The 26,679-nt window shown below is 45.1% G+C and overlaps 1 protein-coding gene across 2 annotated transcripts in view; it reads right to left on the bottom strand.

The window, feature by feature from the left end:
* PSMF1 (proteasome inhibitor subunit 1) overlaps window positions 1-26,679 on the bottom strand; it is a 1,027,177-nt gene that overhangs the window by 670,289 nt on the left and 330,209 nt on the right. For both annotated transcript variants that reach the window (XM_044090428.1, XM_044090427.1), the window contains exon 4: window positions 17,015-17,203. In XM_044090428.1, the coding sequence (XP_043946363.1) occupies window positions 17,015-17,203 (189 nt within the window). The remainder of the gene's footprint in view (window positions 1-17,014; window positions 17,204-26,679) is intronic.

Raw genomic sequence — 26,679 nt, 5'->3', positions numbered from 1 at the left:
CCACAAACACTTATTGTAGTTCTGGGTGTTTCACAACTGCATTCTAATATCAAGCTACAAGTGTATTAACAATGACTGAATGTAAAAAGAAAGTAATGCTGAAGGGGTTAAGAATGTTATAAAGACCGGTTTCTGAAAGCAAGAAAGAACACACTGAATGTAAGCTCTGACCTTCCCAGGCTGGGATGGATAGTTACAAGGAATGTTAGGGAGTTAGAATGTACTGGCACTAAAATGTACAAGGTCAGGAAACAAGACTGCTTAACAAGCCAGGTGGCCTGTACTTTTCTATAACATTATTAGTACTAAAAAAAACAACTGTTCATGTGCATTAAGCAAGAAGCATGAGGATCTGCAGAAATCCTATTTGACCACGTCAGTATTCTGCATGCAGGTTATTGATAAGAAATTAAATAAAGAGTGTGTATTTTTGCTGCTTGGTGAGACTGACTTTAAATTGTGTAGACAGTCTCCCAGCATGGACATATGTGGATTTTATAACAAAAAGAAAATGTTTTGCACATCCTGAAGAGTTATTCTTGACTCAAGTCTAAAAGGTAAATAATATTATTTATGTACTTTTTAAACTACACTTTAACACCATGGTCCCTAAAAGTTTCAGCACTGTCTTGGCCTTGACTTTTTGTTGAAGAAGCAAGCTGTATATCTGTTGTCTGAGGTTTTGAATTCTGTCTACAGGAAGACGAGCCATCATGGCGACTGTGTCTATTTCTGCGCCTATAAAAGCCACAGATTGAGAGGGAGACAAGGCAGACGTTTCCCAATTTATCGTAATTCCTAGCTGGGTACAGAGCTGGATGGTCGAATCTCTGGCTTGTAGGAGTAGGTGCCTGGTGGTGGCGGTTAGGAGCCAGTCGTCCAGATATGGAAAGACTTGGAATCCGCATCTCAAGTGAGCTGTCAATACAGCTATGCATTTGGTGAGCACCCTGGTGGCTGTGGTGAGACCAAAGGGCAGAGCACGAAATTGGTAATGACTGGCTCCCAGTCGGAAGTGTAGATGACTCCTCAATGCTCTGTCCATTTTGATGTGGTAGTACGCATCTTGGAGGTCTATGGAGCACATCCAATTGTCTTTCCCTAATAGAGGGAGTATAGACTGCAGGGTTACCATTCAGAACTTAGACTTCTTTACTGATTCGTTTAGTTTGCTGAGGTTCAAAATGGGCCTCCAGTCCCCTGTTCGTTTTGGCACTAAAAAGAATCTGGAGTAAGTTCCGAATCCTATCTGGTCTGCGGAGATAATCCGGATGACGCTCTTTGAAAGCAACTTTTGAACTTCTATGGTTGCTTGATCCCTGTGATTGGGTGGAACATCTGGGATCTTCTTGGGGGTGTGGGGTGGAAGAAAAAAGGGCATGGAGTATCCTCTGGTGATTATTCTTTGTACCCACTTGTCTTGGGTGATGTTGAGCCAGGCTTCTGGATAGAAAGATAAGCGATCTCCGACTGGCTCCAGAGAAGCGTAGCCGGGTCCCACATCAGGAGTGCTGATAGGGATTGCTATGAAAGGAATCATGGCCTCCCTGGTTTTGCGGAATCCCCCTGTCTGTAGGGCGTCTACCATTAGCTCCTCCTCCCCTGCCTCTGAAGGAGGAATCATCCTGTGCGTCCGGGAAAAATCTCTGGGATTTCTTGAACCACATTTTTCCGTCTCTCTGACCCTTGGGGTATGGTCTAGAATGGACGGTAAAATGTACTCCCACGACAGAGAGAGTTTTCCCTTCCTGTTTGCACCTGCTGAGTGTATCTTTTACCTTTGGTCCAAACAAAGAGGAACAGTCGAAGGGGGCATTAGTAAAAGTAGATTTGAAGGGCTCTGCAAAATTGCATAAGCGCATCCAAGACCGTCTCCTAAGGGAAACCCCTGAACCCACTGCCCTACTTGCTCCATCTGCTGCATAGGAGATCAGCCTCATGGAGGAGTTAACAATGGAGTTTAAAGTGGACAACTGAGCAGTAACTTTCTCAGGGACTCCTTCAGTTGATGTACCTTGGAGAGCATCTCCTAGCTCCTTTAGGAGATCTATTTGAAGCCTAGTGAAATGTGTGAAGTAATTCAGCGATCTGACAGTAAAAGCCACTGAAGAGAAGATACTCTTCCCGTATCTATCCATCGCTTGAGACTCCTTGTTCAGTGAATGGACAGATGTAGAAGTCTCTGCTAGTTCCTTCTTTGTGGCTGCCGCCACCACCATGGCATCTTCAGGCACACCTTTGGTCAAGAACTCTTACTCTTTGGGGGCTGAAAGAAATTTGTTGGGTCTTCTGGGGACTGGTTCCACTGCATCAGGAGTTTCCCACATCTTTCGACTAACTAGGTCCAAGAGCTCATCAAAAGGTGGAGACACCCAAGAGGTTGAAGGTTGAGACCCGAAAGCCTTCAGGTACACTGACTCCTCATCAGAAGGGGTGTCAGTGGGCCAGCCGCCTCTCTGCTTTAGGATCTCTAAGATATCTACAAAGGAGATATCATCAGAGGACAACCTGAGGGACCCTTCCGACTCCTCGAGGTCAGTGTCCGAGGTGATGGACTCATCCGGGGAGTCTACATGCTTCCTCTTGCATGTTCTATTCCGAGGGGGCTCCTGGTTTCAGAAGACTGGGGGCCACCCAATGGAGGCTCCTGAGGCTGCAGGTCTCTGCTATCGAGAGAGAAGGTGCTGAGACAGAGGTCGGTGCTTGAGGGGGAAGAGCATCGGTACCCTTGTGCGGAGCTGATGACCGAGACAGTAAACTCCTCATCATCTCGAATGCAGATCTCTCCGGCTCCGAGGACAGCTCCAGTTCTGAGGAAATGGAGGTAGTTCCCGGTTCCAAAGCGATCGGCTCCAAGATGGGTGTAGGGCCCGAGATCAACCTAGCCAACGCACCGAGAGGTAGGCTTGGCACCGAGGAGGTTCGGGTCCAAGCATCCCTGTCAGGGCCGACAGGTGAGCTTCAGCTCCTAGACACAAAGGACGGCACCGAAGGTGTCGGGAGCGGAACTCGGCTCTGAGACAACCAGAAGGGGAGCTGGAACTGAGGGTTCCACAAGAGGTGGCACCGAAAATTCCATCTCCGAAAAACCAACATGACTCGGAGGAGGAACAGCAACAAGGAGAATGGTCTTAGATGGCTCTGGAATCGACTGGGTCGGAGCCAGCAACAATTTTGGTAAAGCAGACGACTTCAAAAGTGTAAGCACTACTCTGTCTACATCCTCTTCCGAAAGGCTGTTGGAGGATCTGGATGACAGGGTAGGCGACCTAGATTTCTGTAATATGGGAGATCGTAAAGTTGGGGAGACCGGCAATAGCTCTCTAGACTGGCTCCGATGCAATTTTTCAGTAGTCGGCTACGAAAGGCTTGGGGCCAACACTGCAGTGTCAACATAGTTAACCTCAAGCGTCTCCGAGGACAGTGGAGATGAAGAGGTAGAAGGCTTACCCAATTTTAATGTTTTCTGAGGAGGTCCAGACAAAACAGTCGGTGCAGGAGAATGTCTCTTTGCCGATTTGACCTTCTCTTCCTTTGAGGAGGGAGACTTGGAGAATGATGAAGAACTGGCTAAGTCCTCCTCGAAAGAAGGCTTAAGGAGATCTTTCAGTATTAATTTGTTCTTCCTTTCTTGGAGAACTCTGGAGCTGAAGGAGTGACAGAAAGAACAAGTTTCCTGTAAATGAATGGCTCCATGGCGGTAAAAGCAATTACTATGCCCATCAGTAATTGACATTTTTTGGGAGCACTTAAGGCACTTTTTAAAACCCAAAGGTTTATGATCTTTGGACTCCTTCGACATGCTTAGTACAAACAGAACTTCTATAAAAACAGAAGACAGGACAAGGTACTCTAACTTAAACTGGCCCTACCCCTGTAAGAAAACTACACAAAAAAACACAACAGAGCCTACCCCTGTAAGAAAACTACACAAAAAAACACAACAGAGGACTAGGTCCTCTAACTTAAACGGGCCTAGCCCCGCAAGATAACTCACACACAGACGAGAAAACAACAGAGGACTAGGTCCTCTAACTTAAACGGGCCTAGCTGCTGGGAAGCAGGAAGAGGCTAAGTCAGAAAAAATACCACAGATTGTAAATTTATACAGCAGGCAAAAAAATTAGCCAATAATAGTATAAGACACTGTACACAATATGCTATTTTATTGAAAACTAGAAAAACAAGGTCCTAACAGAAATGCGGACCTATACTAAATAGGAAAACTAAGTCAAACTAGCACAGAGAAAGGATACCACTTGGAGTACAAAAATGGGCCTAGGACGGCCAACAAGTTCTCAGCAATAACTACGGAAAAAATGAGCAAAAACACACTACTATTATCTACCTATGAAAATCTATTTAAACTAAGTTATCTTATGAGCAAAAATATCAAAAGAGCTATGATAATGAAAAATATGCAACTTAGCCACGGCCAAGCAAGAAGCACTTCTGAACTCGTAGACGTGGCAAACGAGATCTGAGAATTCTTACTAGTGCACCATGTGATACCTACCTTGCCACGAGCCAACTAAGAGACTTGAGTTTTGTAATCGGCCGAGTCAGAGCCGAGGATCGGCTTTGAACCCATATGTAAGAATGAAGGCGAGATAGGACTACAGAACATACAATATTCGCTCAAGAGCTTTACTGACCACATCTGTTCCCAATGGCAGCAAATGAGATCTGGAAAAGGATGGGGACTAAAGCATTATGGGTATGGGAAAAGCTTGAGAGTTTGTGGTTTCCATGAGCTATAGAACAGCGGCCGAGTGATATGAACCCATATGCTGAGGAATGAATGAAAATTGATATCAGATAGCAATGTTATAGTAAGATCTTCTCCATATGACTCAAACATTGACACATACAACCCTCTCATCCTCCAAATACTTCAGTTTTGCAAGGGCATTGGAGGAAAAGCTTCTCTTTAACACATTTTCACTTGGATTTATTTGTCTTCTGAAATCCATAAAAATGAAGTTATGTTTTACTGTAATGTTCCATCTGAGTCGTTTATCTTCTTCCAGTCATCACTGATGGGTTTGGTTCCGAGACCTCGGAATCGAGTTGGCCTAATACCAAGCTTGCGTGCACCAAAAACTCTTGAGCTAAGCTGCTACCAACATTGCCCTTCTCCCAGTTACCTCAGATCGAGTTTGCATGCAACATACAGAAGAAACAGAAAGACAGAGGCCATCTCTGCACAGAAACCCTGAAACACCACAAGGACCCAGAAGATCCGCCAGGTGGCTTTGGTGGGGGACGGTGGGAGGGTGGGATGACTGGAAGAAGATAACAACTCAGATGGAACGTTATGGTAGGACATAACTTATTTATCTGAAGTTGTTAATCTTCTTCCTATTCATCACTGATGGGACAGAGTCCCCAGCTACTTGGAGAACCTGGGTGGCCCTTATGGAAGAACATTCCTGAGAACCATTGTGCCAAAGGCAACTCTTTCCCTGGAGACCAGATCCAATTTGTAATGTTTAATGAAGGTATGGGGTTTAGCCCAAATGGCTGCTGCACAGATGTCATCCATGGAAGCCCTGGAGTGGAAGGCAACAGAAGCTGCGATAGCCCTAGTTGAGTGAGCTTTGATTTGAGCAGGCTTGAGTTCATTCGTAAGAGAATATGAGAAGGTAATGCAATCTCTGAGCCATTTTGACAAAGTAACTTTAGATACAGCACACCCTACTCTAGGAACAGAAAATGAAATGAAAAGTTGGTCCAACCTGCGAAAGGACTTAGTTCTGTCCAGGTAGAAACGTAGTTGTCTATGAACATCTAATGAATGCAGGCAGTATTCTCCCTTGTTTGAATAATTTGGAAAAAATACCGGGAGCTCAATGGACTGATTAATAGAGAAGTCGGAAACCACCTTGGGGAGAAAAGATGGATTAGTACGAAGTGATACTCTGTCCTTATGGAAGATCAGGTACGGGCTCTTGATGCATAAAGCTTGTAACTCAAGATATCCATCTGGCTGAAGTGACCGCCACCAAAAACAAAGATTTCCATGACAGGAATTTTGAATCACATGTCGCAGCCGGCTCAAAGTGGGGTAGAAAGAGAGACTGGAGAACCCAAGAGAGATTCCATGCCTCCACAGGCTGCCTGATAGGAGGTCTGCTATGGAAAATTCCCTTGAGAGAAGTCTTTCAAAGTCGGGTGGAAATAAGAGGGACTGCCATCTGAACCATTATGGACATTGGAAATAGCTGCTAAATGGACTCAAATGGTGGAAGCTGATGCCCCATTGTCAAAACAACTCAGAAAGATAGTGAAGAATAGCAGCTGTAGGGGTTGAAAAAGGATTTAGCATCCGATTATGTGACCAGATAGCGAATCTTTTCCATTTGTCTCTGTAAAGTTTTCTGGTGGATGGTTTATGGGAGGTCAGAATAATATCTTGGACAGATGAGGAGAGGGTTTCCTGCATGTCAACTAGCGGAAGTGGAGAAGCCAAGCTGCTAGCTTGAGAGTGGATAGATTTGGGGGAGCCATGGACTCAAGCTCAATGCCAAGAAATGTATAGTTATCCCCTTTGGGAAAAAACATGTATCCGTGAATTACCATATAGGTGGCAGTACACTAAACACCGAAAGTGTGATAAGAGACTTAGGGACACAGGTGGACAGTGGTCTCACCTTCGATAACCACATCGCCACAACAGTCAGGAAATCCTTCTATGTGGCACACCTCATCACTAAGGGCTTTTCATCCAGAAAAAAGGAGATCTTTGTCCCACTGTACTCATCCCTCATTAGACCCATTATAGAATACAACGACCCGTTTGGTATGTACCTCTCAAGACATCTGCAACAACTGGAAAGGCCACAGAAATACTTCACTAAAAGAATCACAGGCCTAAAGCAGATGCCCTACGCTGACTGCCTTAAAAAACTTCAGTTATACTCTGTCACATATCGTCTACTCAGAGGCGATCTCTGCTTAACATACAAGGCCATGTCAAACCCAGAGCTGTTGGACATGCTACACTTAAAGAAATCCCAATCCCTCAGAGCCACACGCTCTAGGGATCTAAACCTTGTCATCACAATAAACAAACATGCTGGAGGGATAGGTTCCTGACCCAGAGACTCCCCAGACTCTGGAATAGATTGCCCATACATGTCAAGCAGAGTGCTTCTTTGGCCCTCTTCAAAAGGAACCTTGACAATTGGATGGAAGAAAGGAAATTCACCCCGGGGATCACGTCAGTCACCCTGCTAGACAGGGGTCTAGGGAAGTAAATAGTGTGGGAAGAAATAGCCAGGGAATTGTTATGGCTAGGCTTATATAGGCCCTAGGGCTGACAGCCTAGTACCAACCTATGAACCCTTGTGGGTGAGATATTAGGTCCTGACGAGTGTCCAGGATCCAAGGAGGTTGTAACAGGTGAGGTCGGAGGAGGGAAAGCCACACTTGACGAGGCCAGAAAGAGGCAATGAGGATTACTTTGCATCTCAACTGAATAGCTTTCCTTAGAAACAGAGGTATCAGAGGTGTCGGAGGATAAGCATAGAGGAGACCCGCGGGCCAATTGTGAGTCAGAGCATCTCTCAGTGACTCCCCGTCTGGGGGAAAGAGGGCAAAGTAGCTGCTGCATTTTTTTGTTTGAGGGGGAAGCCCCCAATGGCTGGAGATTTCTGCTATCGCGTTTGGGTTGAGAGACCACTCGTGTGGATGGAGGATGCATCTGCTCAGCCTGTCCGCAATCACGTTGGAGCTCCCTGGGATATGCATTGCGACTAGAAAGAGGTTGGAAGCTATTGCCCAATGCCAAATTCTCATGGCCTCGCGGCATAGAGGGTAGGATTTGGTCCCTCTCTGTTTGTTTATGTACCAGACGGACATATTGCCTGACTGGATTACAATCGTTCCTGATGGAAGGAGCGGATGAAGTGCCTGCAACGCTAAAAGCACCACTCAACTCCAGGATATTGATATGCAAGTTGATCTCTAGGCTGGATGCACCACGTGCCTTGGACTGTCTTTCCCTGGAAGTGGCCCCCCCCCTATCTGGGAAGCGTCCGTGGTCACCGTGGCACTGGGTTGGGAAGTCTGGAAGGGGCGACACCAAAGATTTTCGTCTTTTCTCATCCACCAGAGGAGATCTTGTTTGCAGGAGTTGGTGATGAGGATATCTGAGCTTAGGGATGAAGACTGGATACCCACTGGGACAAAAGGAGCCATTGTAGTAGTCTCATATGCAATCTGGCTAGGGGAACAATTGGGATGGCAGCCGCCATAGACCCCAGAGCCTGTAGAACTTCCCTTGCAGACACCTTCCTTCGACAGAGTACCACTTGTACTTGTAACCTTAATCTTTGAAGTCTGTGAGGAGGAAGAGACTTGGCTTGTTTGAGTGTTGAATACTGCCCCTATAAATTCCAATTGCTGGGTGGGATGAAGATTGGATTTTTCCCACTGTATGGTGATGCCTAGGAACTCCGCTAGTGCTAGAGTGTAGTGGAGGGCCCGGACCAGTAGGTGCTTGTTGGGGCGGAGAGGAGCCAATCGTCTAGATACAGAAACACCTGGAATCCCTGAAGTCTCAGATGAGCTGTCACCACTACTAGGGATTTCATGAATACTCTGGGGGCTATCGAGAGATTGAATGGCAGGACTCTGAATTAGTAATGATTGGCTCCCAGCCAAAAGCAAAGGAAACTCCTGGAGCGCTTGTCCATTTTGATGTGGTAATACGCATCCCGGAGGTCTATCGAGCACATCCGTACACCCTCCCGAAGAAATGGGAGAATGGATTGTATAGTGACCATGCGGAATTTGGTCTGAACTACTGACTTGGTTTAGTTGGTTGAGATCCAGAATGGGTCTCCAGTCCCCGGTCTGTTTTGGCACAAAAAAGAATCTTGAGTAAAACCCGGATCTGCACTGGTCTGGGGGGACTTGTTGGATGACTCGTTTTATACACAGCTTTGCTATTTCTGAAGCTGCCTCTTCCCTTTGACTGGGTGGAACATCAGGAAGGGATTTTGGGGGTCTTAGATAAAAGATTAGAGGGAAGTAGTAACTTCTGGAAATTATTCTCTGCACCCACTGATCGTTTGTAATAGAGTGCCAGGCAGCCTGGTGCAGAGAGAAACGAGCCCCGACTGCTTCCAGAGGAAAGCAATCGGGTAACGCTTCAAGAGTGTTGATACGGTCGCCCGGAGAAATAATTCCTGCAGTCCTGATTTTGGGGACCCCCTCTGCCCCGAAAGGGGCGTCTTCCATTATTGGAACCCCCTCTGCCTCTGGGGGAGCCTTCACCACATGCACTACGGAAAGGGCCTTGAGATTTTTTGTGCCACATCTTTCGACTCCTCTGGTTCCTGGAAAATGAGCGTTGAGGCTTGGAAAAATGTAGGCCAATGGCAGACAAGGTTTTTCCATCCTGCTCGCACCTGGCTAATGTGTCCTGCACTTTAGAACCGAACAAAACTGAGGGGCATTTAAAAAGGAAGACTTGAAGGAGACTGCGAGTTCACAAATACACATCCAGGCGTGGCATCTCATAACTACGCCTGCACCCGCAGCTTTAGCCTCCCCTCCAGTTGCTTGGGACAGCAACCTCATGGACGAGTTGGAAATCAACTCTGGGGTGGCAAGTTGGGAAGCAACTTTATCACGTGCCACATCCGAAACTTGACCCGCAAGGGTTCCAGAGAGTTCAGTGATGAGATCTCTTTGGAATCTCACAAAATGCGCCAAAAATTCAGAGACCTAAGCAAAGGTCGCTGAAGCAAAAACTCGCTTCCCTAATCTGTCCACTGCCCGGGACTCTCTGTTGGGTGGGTGGACAGCAGGACTTTCTTCCACAAGGTCCTTTTTTGTGGCAGCCGCCACCACCATGACATCTACTGGTAAGCCTCCAGACCAATAGAGGAGAGAGTATTTTGTCTGATCTCCAGGAAATGGCCTCAAAGGTATCAGGGTTCTTCCATGCCCGGTGCACGATGAGCTTGACTAACTCATCGGCGGGGGGGGTCACCCAAGAAGTAGAGGGCCGAGAGCGGAAGGCCTGCAGGAATATGGATTCCTCCGAGGAAGGGTTGGAGGGCTTCCAGTCACCCCTCTGCCTCAAAATTTCCAGGATGTCTCCAAAGGAGACATAGGGGGTGACCGTGGTGACCCTTCCCCATCATCGTAGTCTGTATCTTCAGTAAGGGACTCCGCCAGGGAGTCCATGTGTTTCCTCTTACACATCTGTTTCCGAGGGGGTTCTTCAGTGGGAGCATCCAAAGAAGACTCAGAAAGGGGGTTACCCTGTACAGGGGCTTCCTGAGGCTTGTGCTCTCGTTGTCCTGGGGGGGTGGCCTGTGATAGCTGCTGCTCACAAGGATCGGGGAGAAGGTCCGACGTAGAAGGATTGCTTCCCGAAGCAACACCCTTCTCCATCACCCAGAAGGCAGGCCCACCTGAAGAGGAATGGGAGCCCGGAACAGAGGAAGACAATCTCGGAACCGAAGTCACACCCCGCTCCTGGGGACGGATCCTCAAGCAAAACCGGGGTGGGGGTCACCCTCGGATCTGAAGAAGGAGCCTGCGAAACAACCGGAGCTGTACATGGAACCGAGAGTTCCACCGCCCAAGAATAAGATCGAGGAAGAGTTGGTTCCAAAGGAACCGACACCCAAAGGGGCTTCAGACAAGTTCACTGTCGGCGCCGAGGAAAGGAGTCCTCCTGCAGATGCCGGAGCTATGGGCCTTGGAACCGAAGGGTCCAAGGGAGGAGAATACGAGGGAGTCGCAGGAGCAATGGACCCAAAACCCGGAGTGGGGTGGGTTCTAGGAAAATCTGTAATTCCCCTGGCTGTCAGCAGCTGATCAAAGAAGCGCACCACATCCAACTCAGATAGGCTCCTGGTGGACCTTACCGACACACCTGAGGGGGAGTCAGGTCGGTCCAAAAAGGGACTGAAGACTTGTCCAGCAAACGGATCCAAGGACGGGGAGTACCGGGTCCGTGGTGCAGTAAAAGTTGGCACTGAGGATTCCAGTTTTGAAACAGGCAAAAGAGGGACTATCGGTGCCAAGAGCAGGCTTGGAGCCAAAGCAGTAACTGGAGTGGAAGGCATTATCAGCTCCGAAGAGGTCGTCAGTACCGATCTCAGAACAGAGATGGGGGACATCGGTGCCGAGGTAATGGCAGGCAATATGGTCGGAGACAAAACCACAGTAGGAACCGTAACCATTGGTGCCGACAGCGGCACAGACGAGGAAGTCATGACAATCTCTGTAGGGGCCACTGAAGTCGAGCTCGAAGCCGAGGTGGTCGAAACCAAGGAGGCAATCCTGTGCCCCATGGAAATCCTATGGGCCTTATGCTTATGAGGCATGCCCCTATCACTGGCCGGTGAAGAGGGGTCAGAACGAGGACTTTTTTTGTCCATAGATGGAGGGGTTGAGACCTCCGATGCAGAAATAGCCTCAGAAAAAGGAGAAGGAAGCAGGCTTTTGAGAATTAGTTTATTCCTTCTTTCATTCAGCGCCCACTGACTGAAACTGGTACAAATGTCACAGGAAGGTTTCACAGATAAGTGTGGAACCCCCAAACAGTATACTCATTCCTCATGCAGATCACTATTTGGGAGTTTACCATTGCAGGAAGAGCAATGCTTAAACACTGAAGTCCCTTTCTTTTCAGACATACCACAATAAAACAACACAACAACAAACCAGAATAAGGAAAGAGAGAGAGGAAATACCAACAATGGTATTTGGAATACCACAAGGGTAAAAAGGGCATTTACCAACGATGGTACAAGAAAAGGGATACCAGTGGGTAGAGCTGAATAAGATATCAAGAAATAGAAGAGGAAAAAACTCACAAAATACTATAAATTTTGAAAAACGCAATACTTAGCTGGAGAGCTCGGTGAAACGCTAGTATATGGCTGTGCGGCAAACGAGATCTGAGGTAACTGGGAGAAGGGCACTGTGGGTAGCAGCATAGCTCGAGAGTTTTTGGTGGACGCGAGCTTGGTATTAGTCCGACTCTGTTCCGAGGGCTTGGAACCGAACCCATCAGTGATGAATAGGAAGATTAACAACTTCAGATGATAGTTTATGCACTAATTTTAGAGCAAAACGTCTTACACACCTGAAACTTACCTGTCTGTACATATCTAACAAAAACAAATGCAAATTTCTCCCTCCACCACTATGTCATGTTCTTTTTCCTCAGTAAGATATGAGCGCCTCGCCTCTGTCCTTGCATAAATACATACGGCTACCTCAAGGTTTTCAAAGTAGTTTACAACTGCAAGACTCTACACAAAACAGACTTCAGTAACCAATAAAGTAAGCTGTTCGGATCAATATAGGTTCATAGGTTGGTACTGGGCTATCTGCCCGAAGGCATATATTAGCACAGCCACATTGTGTGGTACTCACCGTCCCTTTAGTAGTTCCCTAGACCCTTGTACTAGCAGCTAGTACCCTTGGCCCCTATCTAGTAGTGCTGTTGGTGTGATCCCCGGTGTGAACTTTCTGTTACCCATCCACTCATCAAGGTTCCTCTTGAAGAGTGATAGTGAGGGGCTCTGTCTTATGTAGATCGGGACCCTGTTCCATAGTAAGGGAAGTCTCTGCAGGAATCTATCCCTCCAGCATGTTCTATTCATTGTTGTGTTGAGGTTTATATCCCTAGAGCGTGTAGCTCGAGTAGATTTGGTTTTGCCAAGATGGAGCATGTTCAACAATTCTGGGTTGGACATGGCTCTGTACGTTAGACAGAGATCGCCTCTGAGAAAGCGGTATGCAACAGAGAACAGTCTTAGCTTTTTCAATCGTGCTGCATAGGGCAACTGTTTGAGGCCAGTAATCCTCTTGGTTAGGTACCTCTGTGGTCTCTCCAGCTGCTGGAGATGTCTAGCCAGGTACATTCCAATTGGTGCATTGTACTCAATAATGGATCTGATGAGGGAAGAGTAGAGGGGCACCACTACATCCTTAGATCTTGATGCGAACCCTTTCGTGATCAGATGGGTCACACAGAAGGATTTTCTAACCACTTTGGCAACATGGTTATCAAAGGAAAGCTGACTATCTACTTGGGTCCCTAGATCCCTTATTTCTTCTTCAGATTTCAGGGGATTATCTCCTATGTTGTAGTTTGCGGGTACTCTGTTTTTTCCAAAGGGGATTACTATGCTTTTTTTTGCATTTAGCTTGAGACCATGGCTTTGACACCATGCATCAGTCTCATTTAGGCCCTTCTGGAGGATCTCCATGTCGGCCGGAGACTCTATTATAGCACCCAGTTTGCAGTCGTCCGCAAACTTAGTCAGCCACAGTCCTTCTGTGCTTGCCTGTACTTCTGAGAAGTATATGCCAAACAGGAGGGGCCCCAGGACAGAGCCCTAAGGCACACCACTCATTACTGGTCTGGATTCGGACATAGATCCCGCTACTCTTACTTTATGGGATCTGTCTGAGAGCCAGTTTGCGATCCATCTTGTGATGTAAGGGTTTATGCCCAGGCTGGTAAGCTTATCAACAATACCTGAATGGGGAATGGTGTGAAATGCTTTAGCAAGGTCAAGGTAAGCCATGTGAACCTCCTTTCCCTTATCTATAGCCTGAGTAACTGTCTCAAAGAAATCCACCAGGTTCAGGAGGCATGATATGCCCTTGACGAAGCCGAATTGTTTGCGGTCCAGCGACTGGAGGTTCCAAATCTCTCCATTTATGAGTTCCATAATGATTCGCTCCATAGCCTTACAGATCAGACTGGTCAGGCTTATTGGTCGGTAGTTCCCAGGGTCAGTTGTGGCCCCACCCTTGTGTAGCAGGACCACCGTTGCTGTGCGCCATTCTATGGGCACATATCCTGTGGAGAGGCTGAGACTGAACAGGGTATTAAGATGCGGGGTTAATTCCTTTTGGAGCTCGCGTATGACACAGCCTGGGACACCATCTGATCCCATGGATATTAACATCTAATTGTTAGATATATATGATAGTAAGTACTTAACAGTGATTTCCTTTAGTAAACTATAGTACTTAAACTCAACTGTTTACATCCTAAAATACTGGAACTGTTTAACTTTAACATAATTATAGGTTCATAGGTAAATACTGGGCAATCAGTCTGCAGACCATTAAGCATGCAGCCAATAACCAGGTAGTGATGAAAGGTGAGAAAAAAACCCTGTACCTTGAGTCTGCGAGGTAGCGGACAGTCTGCTAGCTGACAGATTTGGAGCAAACTTCACCCCCCTGTCCCCACCGGTCATCCCCCAAGTATACCTGCCACTATCCTCAGCCTATTACCTCAAGAGAACAGGTCATTTCTGCACTCTCCAAGGTCACAAACATGGCATCAATGGGACCAGACAACATCCCAGGTTGCCTTTTAAGCAACTGAAAACATGACCTAGCAGACCCTCTTGGATTTCTGTTTAACCACAGCTTGCAGACTGGCTATGTTCCAGCAGAATGGAAAACAGCAACAGTAATCTCTCTGCACAAAGGGGGACCACCAAAGACCCTGGGAATTACAGACCAATAAGCTTGAATATCCTCATCTGCAAGGCTATGGAAAGAATCCTCCTGGACCTCATCACCAAGGACACAGGTTATCTCCAAACTCTGTACACAACTCAGTTTGGATTTGTTAAGTGTAGACCATGTCTGTTAAACCTGGTTGACTTCTTCGAGAAAGTCACCAAAAGCCCTGAATAAGGGAAGACAAGTCTTACTGCCTACCTTGACCTAGCTAAGGCATTTAACACAATCCCCCAAATCAGGTATTATAGAGAAACTCTCCCAATTGGGAATTAACCCCTACGTCACCAGATGGGTAGCCAACTGGCTCACTTACAGGACACACACTGTCAAAGTGGGTGACTTCACCTCTAGCAAAAGACCAGTTACCACTGGCACATTAGTACTGATCAGATTCTATTTTTCAGAAGTCCAGGCAAATGTGGATGGCCTGTGGCCGACCAAGTTTGCTGACGATTGCAAATTGTGAGCAATCACTAAAACCCTCAACAATGCTAATATACAGCAGAAAGGGTAAACATAAACAAATGACTGGTGCCACAGCCATGGATTGAAGCTAAATGCAAAAAAATGCATTATTCCCTTTGGGAAAGCTAACATCCCTGCTAATTACATTATAGACGGCACCCCTCTAAGTGTAGACCCAGGTGTACATGATCTGGATTCTCAGGTTAATAGCAATCTGAACTTTGACCACCACGTACACACAGTGGTAAGGAAATCCTTCTATGTGCCACATCTCATAAGTAAAGGCATCACATCTACATCTAAGGAGCTTAGAATTCTATTATACGTGGCCCTCATCAGTCCAATAATTGAGTACAATGCTCCCTTTTGCATGTATCTTATCAGACACCTGCAACAGTTGGAGAGACCACAAAGGTTTCCCACCAAGTAATTACAAGGTACACAAAACAAATCCTACAAGGAAAGACTGAAAGCTCTGTCACTGTACTCTGTCTCCTACAGGCTGCTAAAGGGTGACAAGTGCCTGGCACACAGGGCAGTCTCTGACCTGGCCGTGATGGAAATGCTACACATTCATAACTCAAACTGCATGATAGTAACTCTCTATAGTGATCTTAACCTAGCCTCGGACATGAACAAATCACGGTGGAAAGATAGATACATCTCCCAGAGACTACCCTTTCTCTGGAACACGCTTCCCATTCATATGAAGCAGAGCACCTACATGACCCTCTTCAAATGAAACCCAGATCAATGGAAGGGTGACCATAAATTCACTCCTGGGGTGGCACTCGTCCCTCATGGACAAAGGCAGTTGGTATTAATTACCACAGACTCATTTCTCTGTGATCTTTGCTCACCTGAGTACTGACAAGTGTGGCAACTTGGGATAAATGTGGCTAGGCTTGTAAGGGGTCCTAGGCCATTAGCCTAGTAACCTCCTATGAACCTATGAAATACCTTAACCATTATGCCAACTCCCAACTTTAACCGTTTAATCCTATATATTCCAGTGTGCAGGTTTAAACAAAAAAATAACTATTAATTTCTTAAATTTACCATGCCCGGTTCGTGACTGGAAAAGGACCCCAGAACCAACCCATTCACCTGGCTAGAACTATAAATAAATAAATAAATAGACAGATTTTAAAAAAAATATTCACATATGGGATATCATGCTGGAATGAAAAATCAGTTCTGCATATATTTTGCAACAAAGAATATGACTTTTTCATGTGCAGAGAATCAATGTAGGATGCAATCAACAGGCAAGGAAAAGATGTGAACAGATGTCACAGAATATAATCCATGCTGACTTCAGTCGTGATACCACTATAGTCACTACCATTAGAAAAGTACTAAGCACTGCAGTATACCATTACCTACAAAAAGTAATCCAGTCTCAATTGTGAACAGTTTTACGCCATATTTTGCCAATCCAAATGAATGAAAAGTTCTCAAGCTATCTTTAAAAATGAATGCTGCCATCTAAAAAGGTGGTGAGTATCTACACTTTCTCAATGAAGAGTCTTAAATTATTCTTAGTAGGTAAATGCCAATGATTTGAAGTGTGAAAATTTTACTTATTTATTACTTGCTAACTGGGTCGGTGGACTGGTCCAGAGGCCTTTTACAGCAGTGACCTGAATACTAGTCTATTCAAAGGCAGTGACATCATTTAAACAGATACAAGACTTGGCACCACATTTTGATAATTTTTGCATCACCTGACCCAAACATTACATTAATAGTGCAATGCTGCAAGTAAAACAGTTGCTCATACATGGCCCCAGAAGAAAAGAAATGAACACATATCAAAATTAATACACAACTATGGGAAAGTGAGCAGATCTATGTTCTCAAATATTCCCCAGTTTGGAGGTGAATTTAAAAAAAAAAAGACTTCTCATTTATACTACTGCAGCATTATCAGACCATAACAGAAAACATTGGTGTGGTACTAACTGCCGTATGGCACAAAAACAGCCACCAAGTTTCCTTTGGATCCTTTATTCACACTTACCTCCTGGGATACCTTCCGGCAAAAGGGATTCTCAGTGGGTCAGAGTCATAATCCTTCTCAGGAATGGTTTCAGTGTGTGTAGAAGCTCGTTGTTTGGCAGCAGTCCCCTGTTTCTCCTTTCCATCACATAATGGGGATAAGATACTACTCTTAATAAGCTTTTTTAATTTGCGTTTATCCGAGAATACCCTAAGAGCAGCAAAGAAAAAAAGGCTTTTAGGTGGCTGTTAAAGACACTGACAACTGATAAGAGTCTACTAACATGGCATTTATAAACTGCAAGTACATGTGGTATCCAGGAATCATCATACATTTCTAGGTATACAAAATACAAAGAAAATGTAGCAGCATGATTCTGGATGGTTCTTCTGGAAAAATCCAAAGAATTTAAACTAGCAATAAAGTCCTTGTCAGCATGTACAGAAAGAAATGAGCAATCTTCTGTGATAAATTATATTTGTTTAGAAAAGCACATGGCAACATAATTCAGCGACAATTAGGCCATGACAGGCTGCAGTGGGAGCCCATATGCCCCTCAGGCTGCGGTGGGAGCCCATATGTCCCTTTCTCCTTATTCATGTATCACTGTACTAACAGTCATATGTATTTATTCACTGAGAATATGACATGTTAAATCATGACACCTTGCCTATAAAGCTGCCAGCAAGGAGTACCGGTGACTCTAGGCCAAAACGTAAAACACATTATGACAAGTCAGCATTTATATGCATTTTTTGAAATGTTGTTCTCAGGTTGCAAGAACAAGTTATCTTTCAGCAAACTGTACAGCAATACTAAACGAAAGTTATGTACTTACAATAATGATCCGTGTTGTCTGTCGCAGTCTGATTCAACCTGTGGGTTACTGGATCAGATGCAGGCCAGATCCTCCAGACTTCAACTCACTGAGCTCTGCCTCCCCTACCTCCCCTGCCCACAACCCCCCACTACCAAGTAGATATCACAGATTGAGTTGACCCCTCCTTATTCTAGCTCTAAATTACTTTTCTCACATAAATGAAAAGGACAAAGGACTCCTAGAAAAGGAAAGCAATCAAGCTTTCCCCTCCTGGTTATCTTTTCCACTCAGACTAACCAAAAAAGCGTGTGTGTGTGTGTGTGTGTGTGTGGGGGGGGGGGGGGGTGACGAACCAGATGGAAACACACAACATGTAATCTTTTGTTATGCTAAGTACATAACTTGCGTATCCGATGTTGTCTTCTCTGTCTGGCTTCAACCTGTGGGACAAAGTCCACAGCCATGTAAAAATCCCCAGGAGGATCTACGGAAGGATGATCTGCAACATGGGGGAGCCAAAGGAAGCCCTGGATCTAGGCTAAATAGCCAGCTTGTACGGAGAAAAAAAGGTGTGATGTCCCACCCAAGTAGCTACCACACAAACATCATCCAAGGAAGTTCTAGAAAAGAAAGCCACAGTAGTAGCCACAGCTCTAGTAAAGTGACCCTTAGATTTACCATTCAAAGGCCTGCCTCTCAAAATATAAGCAAAGGAGATGCAGTCTGACAGCCACGTGGATAACATCATTTTAGACACAGATTTGCTATATCTGGATCCCAAAAAGGAAATAAACAGCTGACTGGAATTTCTAAAGGTTTTTGTCCTGTACAGGTAACATTTCAATTGTCTAAGCACATCCAAGCAATTTTGCAAGTATTCACAACTGTTCAAGAAATTGGGGGTAAAAAACACAGGAAGGTGAACAGATCTATTAAAATTACTATTGGAGGTTACCTTGGAAAGAAAGGACAGATTGGTGCAGAAAGAAACCCTATCTTTATGAAACACCATATAAAGAGTTGTAGAATCTATAGCTTGTAGCTCGGAACCTCTCCTGGCCAAGGAAACAGCCATTGGAGACAAGGTTTTCCAAGTTACAAGGTCGGAAGTAGCAGAATATTCAAAAGGAGGTCCTGCAATGACTTGCAACACAAAAAGACAAATCCCAAAGAAGGATAGGATCCTGAATGGGAGGTCGCAGAAGAACTGTGCCTTTGAGGAATGCCTTGAAGATTTTCAAATCAGCCAAGAGAACATTATCCCTACCAACATGAAAATCAGAAATGGCTGCCAATTGAACCTTGATCATAGAAACACTACAGCCTAAATTAAACAATTCAGCAAGAAAATCCTGAACAGACTAAACAGAAAAAGGGTCAAATCCTCAAGATTCTACCCACATAGAAAAATGCTTCCATTCTTTCAAATACACTTTCCTAGTAGATAGCTTTTAGGATGAGAACAAAATATGCACAACAATATCAAACAGCTTGGGATTTCTGGCTATCACAGGAACTGGAAAAATCATGTGGTTAACTTGAGGGACTGCAAATTGGGAGTATCCAGACCCTCTGGATAAGAAATGAGATCCAGAGTGGGAGCCAGAAACCAAGGAGGGTATTACAGAAGAGGCAACATAAAGGAGAACCACACCTCATGAGGCTAGAAGGGAGTTATGAGGATCACTATCACTCTGCAATGGGCTGCCTTCTGAAGAAATTTGACAATCATAGGAACTGGAGGATGTGTGTGTAGGAGATCTGGAGGCCAATCATACAGAACATCATCTCTGGGTGGCTGCCCCTGAGGAGGGAATAAGACATAATAGCTGTTGCATTTGGTGTTGGAGGGGGAAGCAAGAATGTTAAAACATGGAGTGCCCCAGCACCGAAAGAACTAAGATGCATCTCTCAGACTCAAAGACCACTCGTGAAAAGGACAATATTCCTGCTCAAAATTTCTGACAGAATGTTGGATCTCTCCAGGATGTGCTTTGCAATCAGAAATCAATGAGACAAGATCGCCCATTGCCAAACACTAATGGCTTCTCGATAGGATATGAATGTGTGCCCCTTCTCCTTGTTCAGATACCAGACAATGGACATATTGTCCATCTGGCTCAAAATCACACTGTTGGGGAGGACATCCTGAAAGGCCTGCAATGCAAGGACAACCCTCATCTGCAGGACACTGATGTAAACATTGGCTTCACAGACTACCAGGATCCTTGAACCATCCTCCCTTTGAACTGTCCTCCCCCCACCTAAGAAGGGAGGTATACATGGTAAATATAGTGACATAATGGGAAAGAAAGTACAGTTGTCTAAAATCTTACCATAACAGTTGATGTCCTTCTCTCCACTGTTGCAGTATTCTTTGCAATAGGGATCCCCTGCCAAGGGCAGCCTGACATTCGGCCAGTATACCAAAGTTTTTTGGATGTAAACGGTACCCTGTACATCATACATATGTTCCCCATGCATGGTATAGGGCATAAAGGTGACGTCCGGATGTACCATCCTCAGAAATGAAAAGCTCCAGTAGGAACGGCAGTCCAAGGATACAAGTAGGTAACAAGCGCATCCAGAAGGAAAGAGGACCAGGGGAGGAGGGAGGGAGCAAACACTGCAACACTGAAGAAACGGACAGCTACCATTATGGTAAAATTTTACACAAGTGTAATATGTCCTTCCATATCACTGTTGCAATACTCATTAGAATTGGAAGAATGCAAAAGCTCAGGAAGAAGACTGGGAGGAGGAAGGGCCAGCAGAGCCTTCTAGGAAGCCATGGAGAATGGCCCTGGAAAAGCCAGCCCTGGCCCTAAAATCACATCCATCTTGTAGTGCTTGGTAAATGTATGCACAGAAGTCCAGGTTGCTGCCTCAAGAATTGAATTAGTATCCAAATCCTTGAAAAAAGCACCAGAAGAGGCCAAAGCCCTAGTGGAATGAGCCTTAACAGAAGAAGGGAGGCTCTTCCCATGAAAAGAATAGAATAGGATACAAGACCTTGCCCCCCTTGCTTGCTGACATACCACATCACTGTCGCATTGTCTCTGAGAATCTTGAAGGACCCTGGAAGAAAAGGAGAATGAAAAGCCAGCAGAATAGCTCTCATTTCTTTGATAGTGATGTGGCCTTTCTTTTGTCGAAGTGACCAAAGGCCCTGTACCTTCAGAGGACTGCCGGAGGACCCCCATCCCATGTCTGAGGCATCTGTGAAGAGTTCTTGAGAGGGGACTGGAGGTTGAAAAGGAAGCCCTGGATTGAAGAACAACTGATGAATCCACCACTGACGTTCCAGCTTGAGGCATGGAAGCAGAGGGAAAAAAATAGCAAAAAGAAATGGCTTTAGATATCCAAGACAAAATGGTTTGCTTGGAAACAGCCACACCTAAAGATCTAGGATAAAAAGAAACAAAAAGCTGTTCAGATTTACAAAAAAACTTTAGTTTTATCCAAATAATATCTGAATTGTTTATGCAAATCCAAAGTGTTCAAAACCTTCTCACTACCAGACTATGAAGAAGGGAAAAAGTGTGCAAATGAATAGACTGATTAAGAGACAACTCATTTACCACCTTGACTATAAAAGAAGGATTAGTATGAAGGGACACCCTGCTCTTATGGAAAAGTAAAAAAAGAAGAAACAGCCATAAGGGTTTGCAGCTCAGACACCCATTTGGCAGAAGGACCAAAAGAAGAGTCTTCCAAGAACAATGCTGTAAGGAAGCTGAAGTAGCAGGCTCAAAAGGAGCTTGACTCAATTTTTCTAAAACAAAATTAAGGTCCCGGGTAGGGGAGACAGAGGCTTCCAGGGAGGCCTAATGTGAAGGACGACTTTAAGAAAATGATTGGCCTAAAATCTAGAGGCTAATGGGGGAGTCAAAGGCAGACAAGCAGAGACAGCTGATAAGTGGGCCTTAACAGAAGAATATGCCAACCCAGCATTGAGCAACTCACACAAATAAGAGAGAACCAAAGAACATCCACAGTAAATTGATCCAGGTTACAAGAAATAATACCAAGCAGAAAACCTCTTCCATTTAAATAAGTAAGATTTTCTAGTAGTGGGTTTTCTGGCCTCCTGCATGACCTAAAACACATCCTTAGAAGAAAAAAAAAAGGTGTGTGTAGGGGATCAAAATGCCATCACCCACAATGTGAGTGGACAGGTGGGAATGGATAAGAGATCCCTTGTCTTGTGTGACTAGGTCAACCTTGTGAGGTAAGGTGCACTGATTGCCCTTGGCAGATTAGATAAGAGGGAACAACTGCTGTTTGGGCCAAAAGGGAGTCTTGGCAACATCTGTGAACAGGACTTTCAGAATGAAAGGAAGGGGAGGGAAGGCATAAAGAAACTTCCCCTTCCAAGAAAAAGAGAGGGCGCCCACCTTCCAGGCCAGAGGGCATAGGAATCTGGCACAAAATAGAGGAAGGTGTCTGTTCAGAGAAGCAGCAACTAGATCTACTTGAGGAGTACCCCCACTGGTGGACAATGTCCAGAAACACATTCCTGTGTGTGAAGACCGTGCCCTGGCCCAGCAATCAAGGAGCCTCAATCCTCACCACTGACACCAGAGAGGGCGACTCCCAGAAGAGGAAAGGATAACTAAATACACACAGTAAAGTAACATTTCCCTTAAGTGCACACAGAGATCACAGTCAGTCTGGGGCTGGTTGCTCCCTTGCTCAGCAGGTTCCCCAATAAGACTCCCCACTGGCACAGCTATAATGTCCAGGTCTCAGCCTAACTGGGCAAGCTAAAACCTCCAGTAACCTCTCTGTCTAACCAGTGCTTCATGTCCCTGCCCAAGTAGCTGACACACCACCCACACACTTTGAGAAGAGGTTATACATCCATACTGACCCTCCTAGGAAAAGGCTGGCACAGGTTCTCCAACTGTGACCCTATTACCCAGACCATATGGTAGTTATTCCTGCCACCACCCAGCTAATAATTATCAGCTACTAAATGGCCCATAAAAAGGTGTCCAATTATTACTGTGCAATATTATAATCCAACGGTAGTATGACTAATCAGTCAAGGCTTCATTTGGAGTGACTTAGACAGTGAAATCTGTAAATATGTAATGTACTTTAGAGGTTAAATTATCTCTACATAAACCAGCCACAGGTAAAGGTTTTAAAATATTTAATAATAAATAATTAAAACACAAGACAAAACTACTACAGTACAATGCTACTCAAGTTCAGAGATCACACAGAAACTTAAAACAATATCGTAGGAAAGATCTGATTTCAAAGAAAAATACTTAGTCTAACTTTCTTCTAAGTTTAACTATTCCTAAGAAAAATCACAGTGCTATAATCCTACTTACATACATAAGCAGTGCTAGGTTAGATGTCCAAGATCAAAAAACTTCCAGTCTCTCACAGAACAATAGTTTTTACACACTAACCAACAGCTCTGCTGAGGCCCTCCCAAATTACATCATATTGACACTTGCTCTGGAGTTCCCAGGCAAACAAACTGCATTATTTAGCAAGCTAACACCTGCTCAGGAGACTACAACAATAAAAGGCATTTCACATATACACTCTAGCAGAAACCAGAGCAATAAAGCACCTCCCACATGTAAATTCTGGCCCTTAACTTTAACCTTAAAACAATGGGCATGAAACCTTCATCCAGACTCACTGGTGCCGACTTGTAAAACATCAAAGAGATTCATAAGATCTTTTCAACTTCAAAAGACACATTTGGATTGCTTGGCTTGGTTTTCCTTACACTAGATGGCAATGTTGCAACAATCTTGAAGTTCACATTTTACAGTTTTCTTTCATTTAAAAACACAAGCCTGTATTTTACATTTATTTATACAATTGATAGAATTATGTAGCAAATTCTATTTGACTAAGCTGGCAGCCTTCACCAATCTTCCTCCAATCTTCACACTGTGAAGCATCGACTCATGGGATAGTGCTATCGACCTGTAAAGAGAATCTACCACTATGTTCTGATCGGATAGAATGTAAACTGCCTGAAGGGTCACCTGATACTGGATAGCCAGTTCCCAAACCTGAAGGGCTAACATGCATAGGAGATAAGACCTTGTCCCCCCCCCTTGCTTGTTGACATACCGCATCACTGTGGTACTGTCTGAGAATTTTGAGGGGCCCTGAAATAAAAAGGCGAATGAAAAACCTGAAGAGTTAGCATAAGAGCTCTCATCTCTTTGACACTGATGTGGTCTTTCTTTTGTCGAGGTGACCAAAGACCCTGTACCATCAGAGGGCCAAAGGAAGCCCCCTATCCTATGTTTGGAGCATCTGTGAAAAGTTCCTGAGATGGGATTGGAGGTTGAAGAGGAAGCCACTGATTGAGGGACAAAGAATAGTTGTATAAGAACTTACCATAACCTTGGATGTCCTTCTCTTCCATGTTGCAGTATTCATAACAGTAGAGAGTTGCTGCCAGCAGCACAACCTTCCGGCCAGTATACAAAACTTTTAGTCCAGGAGGGTACATGTGACGTCTCTTACCAGGGTCATAAACTGACGTAGGGTATAATGGTGATGTTTGCACGCAACCTCCTTAGAATTAACTGCTACAGACAGTAGTACTCCCATGGATAGAAGAGTCCCAAGGGGACCCCTTGGAATTACATGCAGGCTAGACTCAGGGAAGTAGGTGGTTTGTGTGTAGTGGAGACATTGGGGGGTATCAAAGTAATGTCTCCCCAATTCAGAATGGCAAGCAAGATGTTTAGAGGGGCAGGTGGGGGGGTTTGAATACTGTAACATGGAAGAGAAGGCCATCTAAGGTTATGGTAAGTTCTTACACAACTATTCTATGCCATTCTATTCACATGTTGTAGTATCCATAACAGTAGGGAGAGTACCAGAGCTTTTAGCCATGATTTTGGGTGGAGGATTGGGTTCCCTGGTGAATTAGCCCTTGAAGGACAGACCTGGCAAACCCTGCCCTAGCTCTAGAGACTAGGTTTAGTTTGTAATGACTGGTGAAGGTGTGGACAGAAGTCCAAGTGGCAGCTTCCAGGATGGAAGTGTAGTCAATTTCTTTGAAAAAAGCAGCTGAGGAAGCAGCTGCCCTGGTGGAGTGAGGTTTGACTTGTTCATGTAGGGATTTTCCATGGAAGTAGCAGCATAGGATAATGGATTTTGAAATCCATGAGGAAATGGTTTGTTTGAAGACTGCCTTTCCTAGAGCTCTGGGATGGAAGGAGACGAAAAGTTGACTTGATTTTCTGATAGATTTGGTTTTGTCTAAGTAGTACCTCAACTGTCTGTGGACATCCAAGGAATGAAGAGTCCTTTATGAGGATTTTTTTCGTTGAGGGTAAAAAACTGGTAGATTGATGGTCTGGTTTAGTGAAAGTTCATTAACCACCTTCGACATGAAGGAAGGGTTGGTCCTTAGAGCAACTCTATCCTTGTGGAAAATAAGGTAAGGAGAGGTAACCATGAGGGCTTGGATCTCAGATACCCTCCTGGCGGATGTAAGGGCCACTAGCAGAACTGTTTTCAGTGCGCATAGCTTTAGGGATACTCAATAAGCTGGTTCAAAGGGTGGCAATGTAAGTTTTTCTAGTACAAAGTTCAGATCCCAAGGGGAAGTGATAGGTTTCCTGGGAGGCTTGATGTGAAGCACTCCCTTGAGGAAAAGTCTGACCTCCAGTCTGGAAGCCAGAGGAGGGGAGATTGGCAGACAGGCAGAGACAGCAGATACATGCACTTTAACAGATGAGTATGTTAGTCCTGGGTGCAGTAGCTCACACAAATACGAAAGGACCATAGGTATAGAGGTAGTTAGAGGGTCCTGGCGTTTCCAGTGACACTGGTAGGAGAATCTGTTCCATTTGGATAAATAGTTTCTCCTGGTACTAGGTTTTCTGGCCTCCTGCAGAGCATTCCTCCTGCAGAGCATTGAGTACGTCCTCTGAGTATACGTGTCTGGTAGGGGATCAAAACCCTATCACCCATAAGGTTAATTTCAGACTGTCTACATGAGGGTGTAGTAAGGATCCCCTGTCCTTCGTGAGTAGGTCTATTTGGTGGGGTGACCTGTGGTGATTGCCCTTGGCTAGTAAGTGTAAGAGGGGAAACCAATGCTGTCTTGGCCAAAAGGGGGTCACCAGTAGGATTTGTGGGTTGTCCCTCTGTATTTTCAGAAGGACTTTCTGAATTAGTGTGAGTGGGGGGGGGGGAATAGAGGTACATTCCCCCCAAGAGAAGGAGAAGGCGTTCACTTTCCATGCTTCTGGATGTGGATTCTTGGTGCAGAATTTGGGCATCTGTCTGTTCTGGGCAGAGGCAAAAAGGTCTGCTTATGGAATACTCCACCTGTGGATTATGTCTAGAAATACTTCCCTGTGAAGCATCCATTTGTGACTTGGAGCTAAAGTTCTGCTCAGGTAGTCTGCCATGACATTCTCTGTGGAAGGGATACAGACAGACAGCACATGAATGTGGAGTGATACTGCTAGGTTCCAGATCTGGATTGCTAGGCTGCACAGAGGGTAGGACTTTGTTCACCCCTGCTTGTTGATGTACCACAGGACCGTCATATTGTCTGTGATTACTTTCAGGGTTCCTGGGTGAAGGACTGTTTTGAAGTTTGGCACAGCCAAGTGTTAAGCCCTCATTTTGTTGATGCTGATATGGTCCTTTAGTCTTGAGTTGGACCACGTGCCTTGGACCGAGAGTTGTTTTGGCTTGTAAGTAGCACCGCCCTCCATCCCAAGTCGGATGCATCTGTGGAGACCTGTTGTAGGGGGGCTGGGATCTGAAGGATGAATCCCTTAATTGAGTTGAAGAGCTGAGATCCACCACCGGAGTTCCTTCTTCAGACACTGAAGTAAGAGAATGGGGGTGTCCA

The sequence above is a fragment of the Protopterus annectens genome, chromosome 12.part0 (assembly GCF_019279795.1).
Source record: "Protopterus annectens isolate FY-2018-M chromosome 12.part0, PAN1.0, whole genome shotgun sequence".
Classification (NCBI taxonomy): Eukaryota; Metazoa; Chordata; order Ceratodontiformes; family Protopteridae; genus Protopterus; species Protopterus annectens.
The sequence above is the reverse complement of the archived record's forward strand: the minus strand, read 5'-3'. Positions and strand labels throughout refer to the sequence as shown.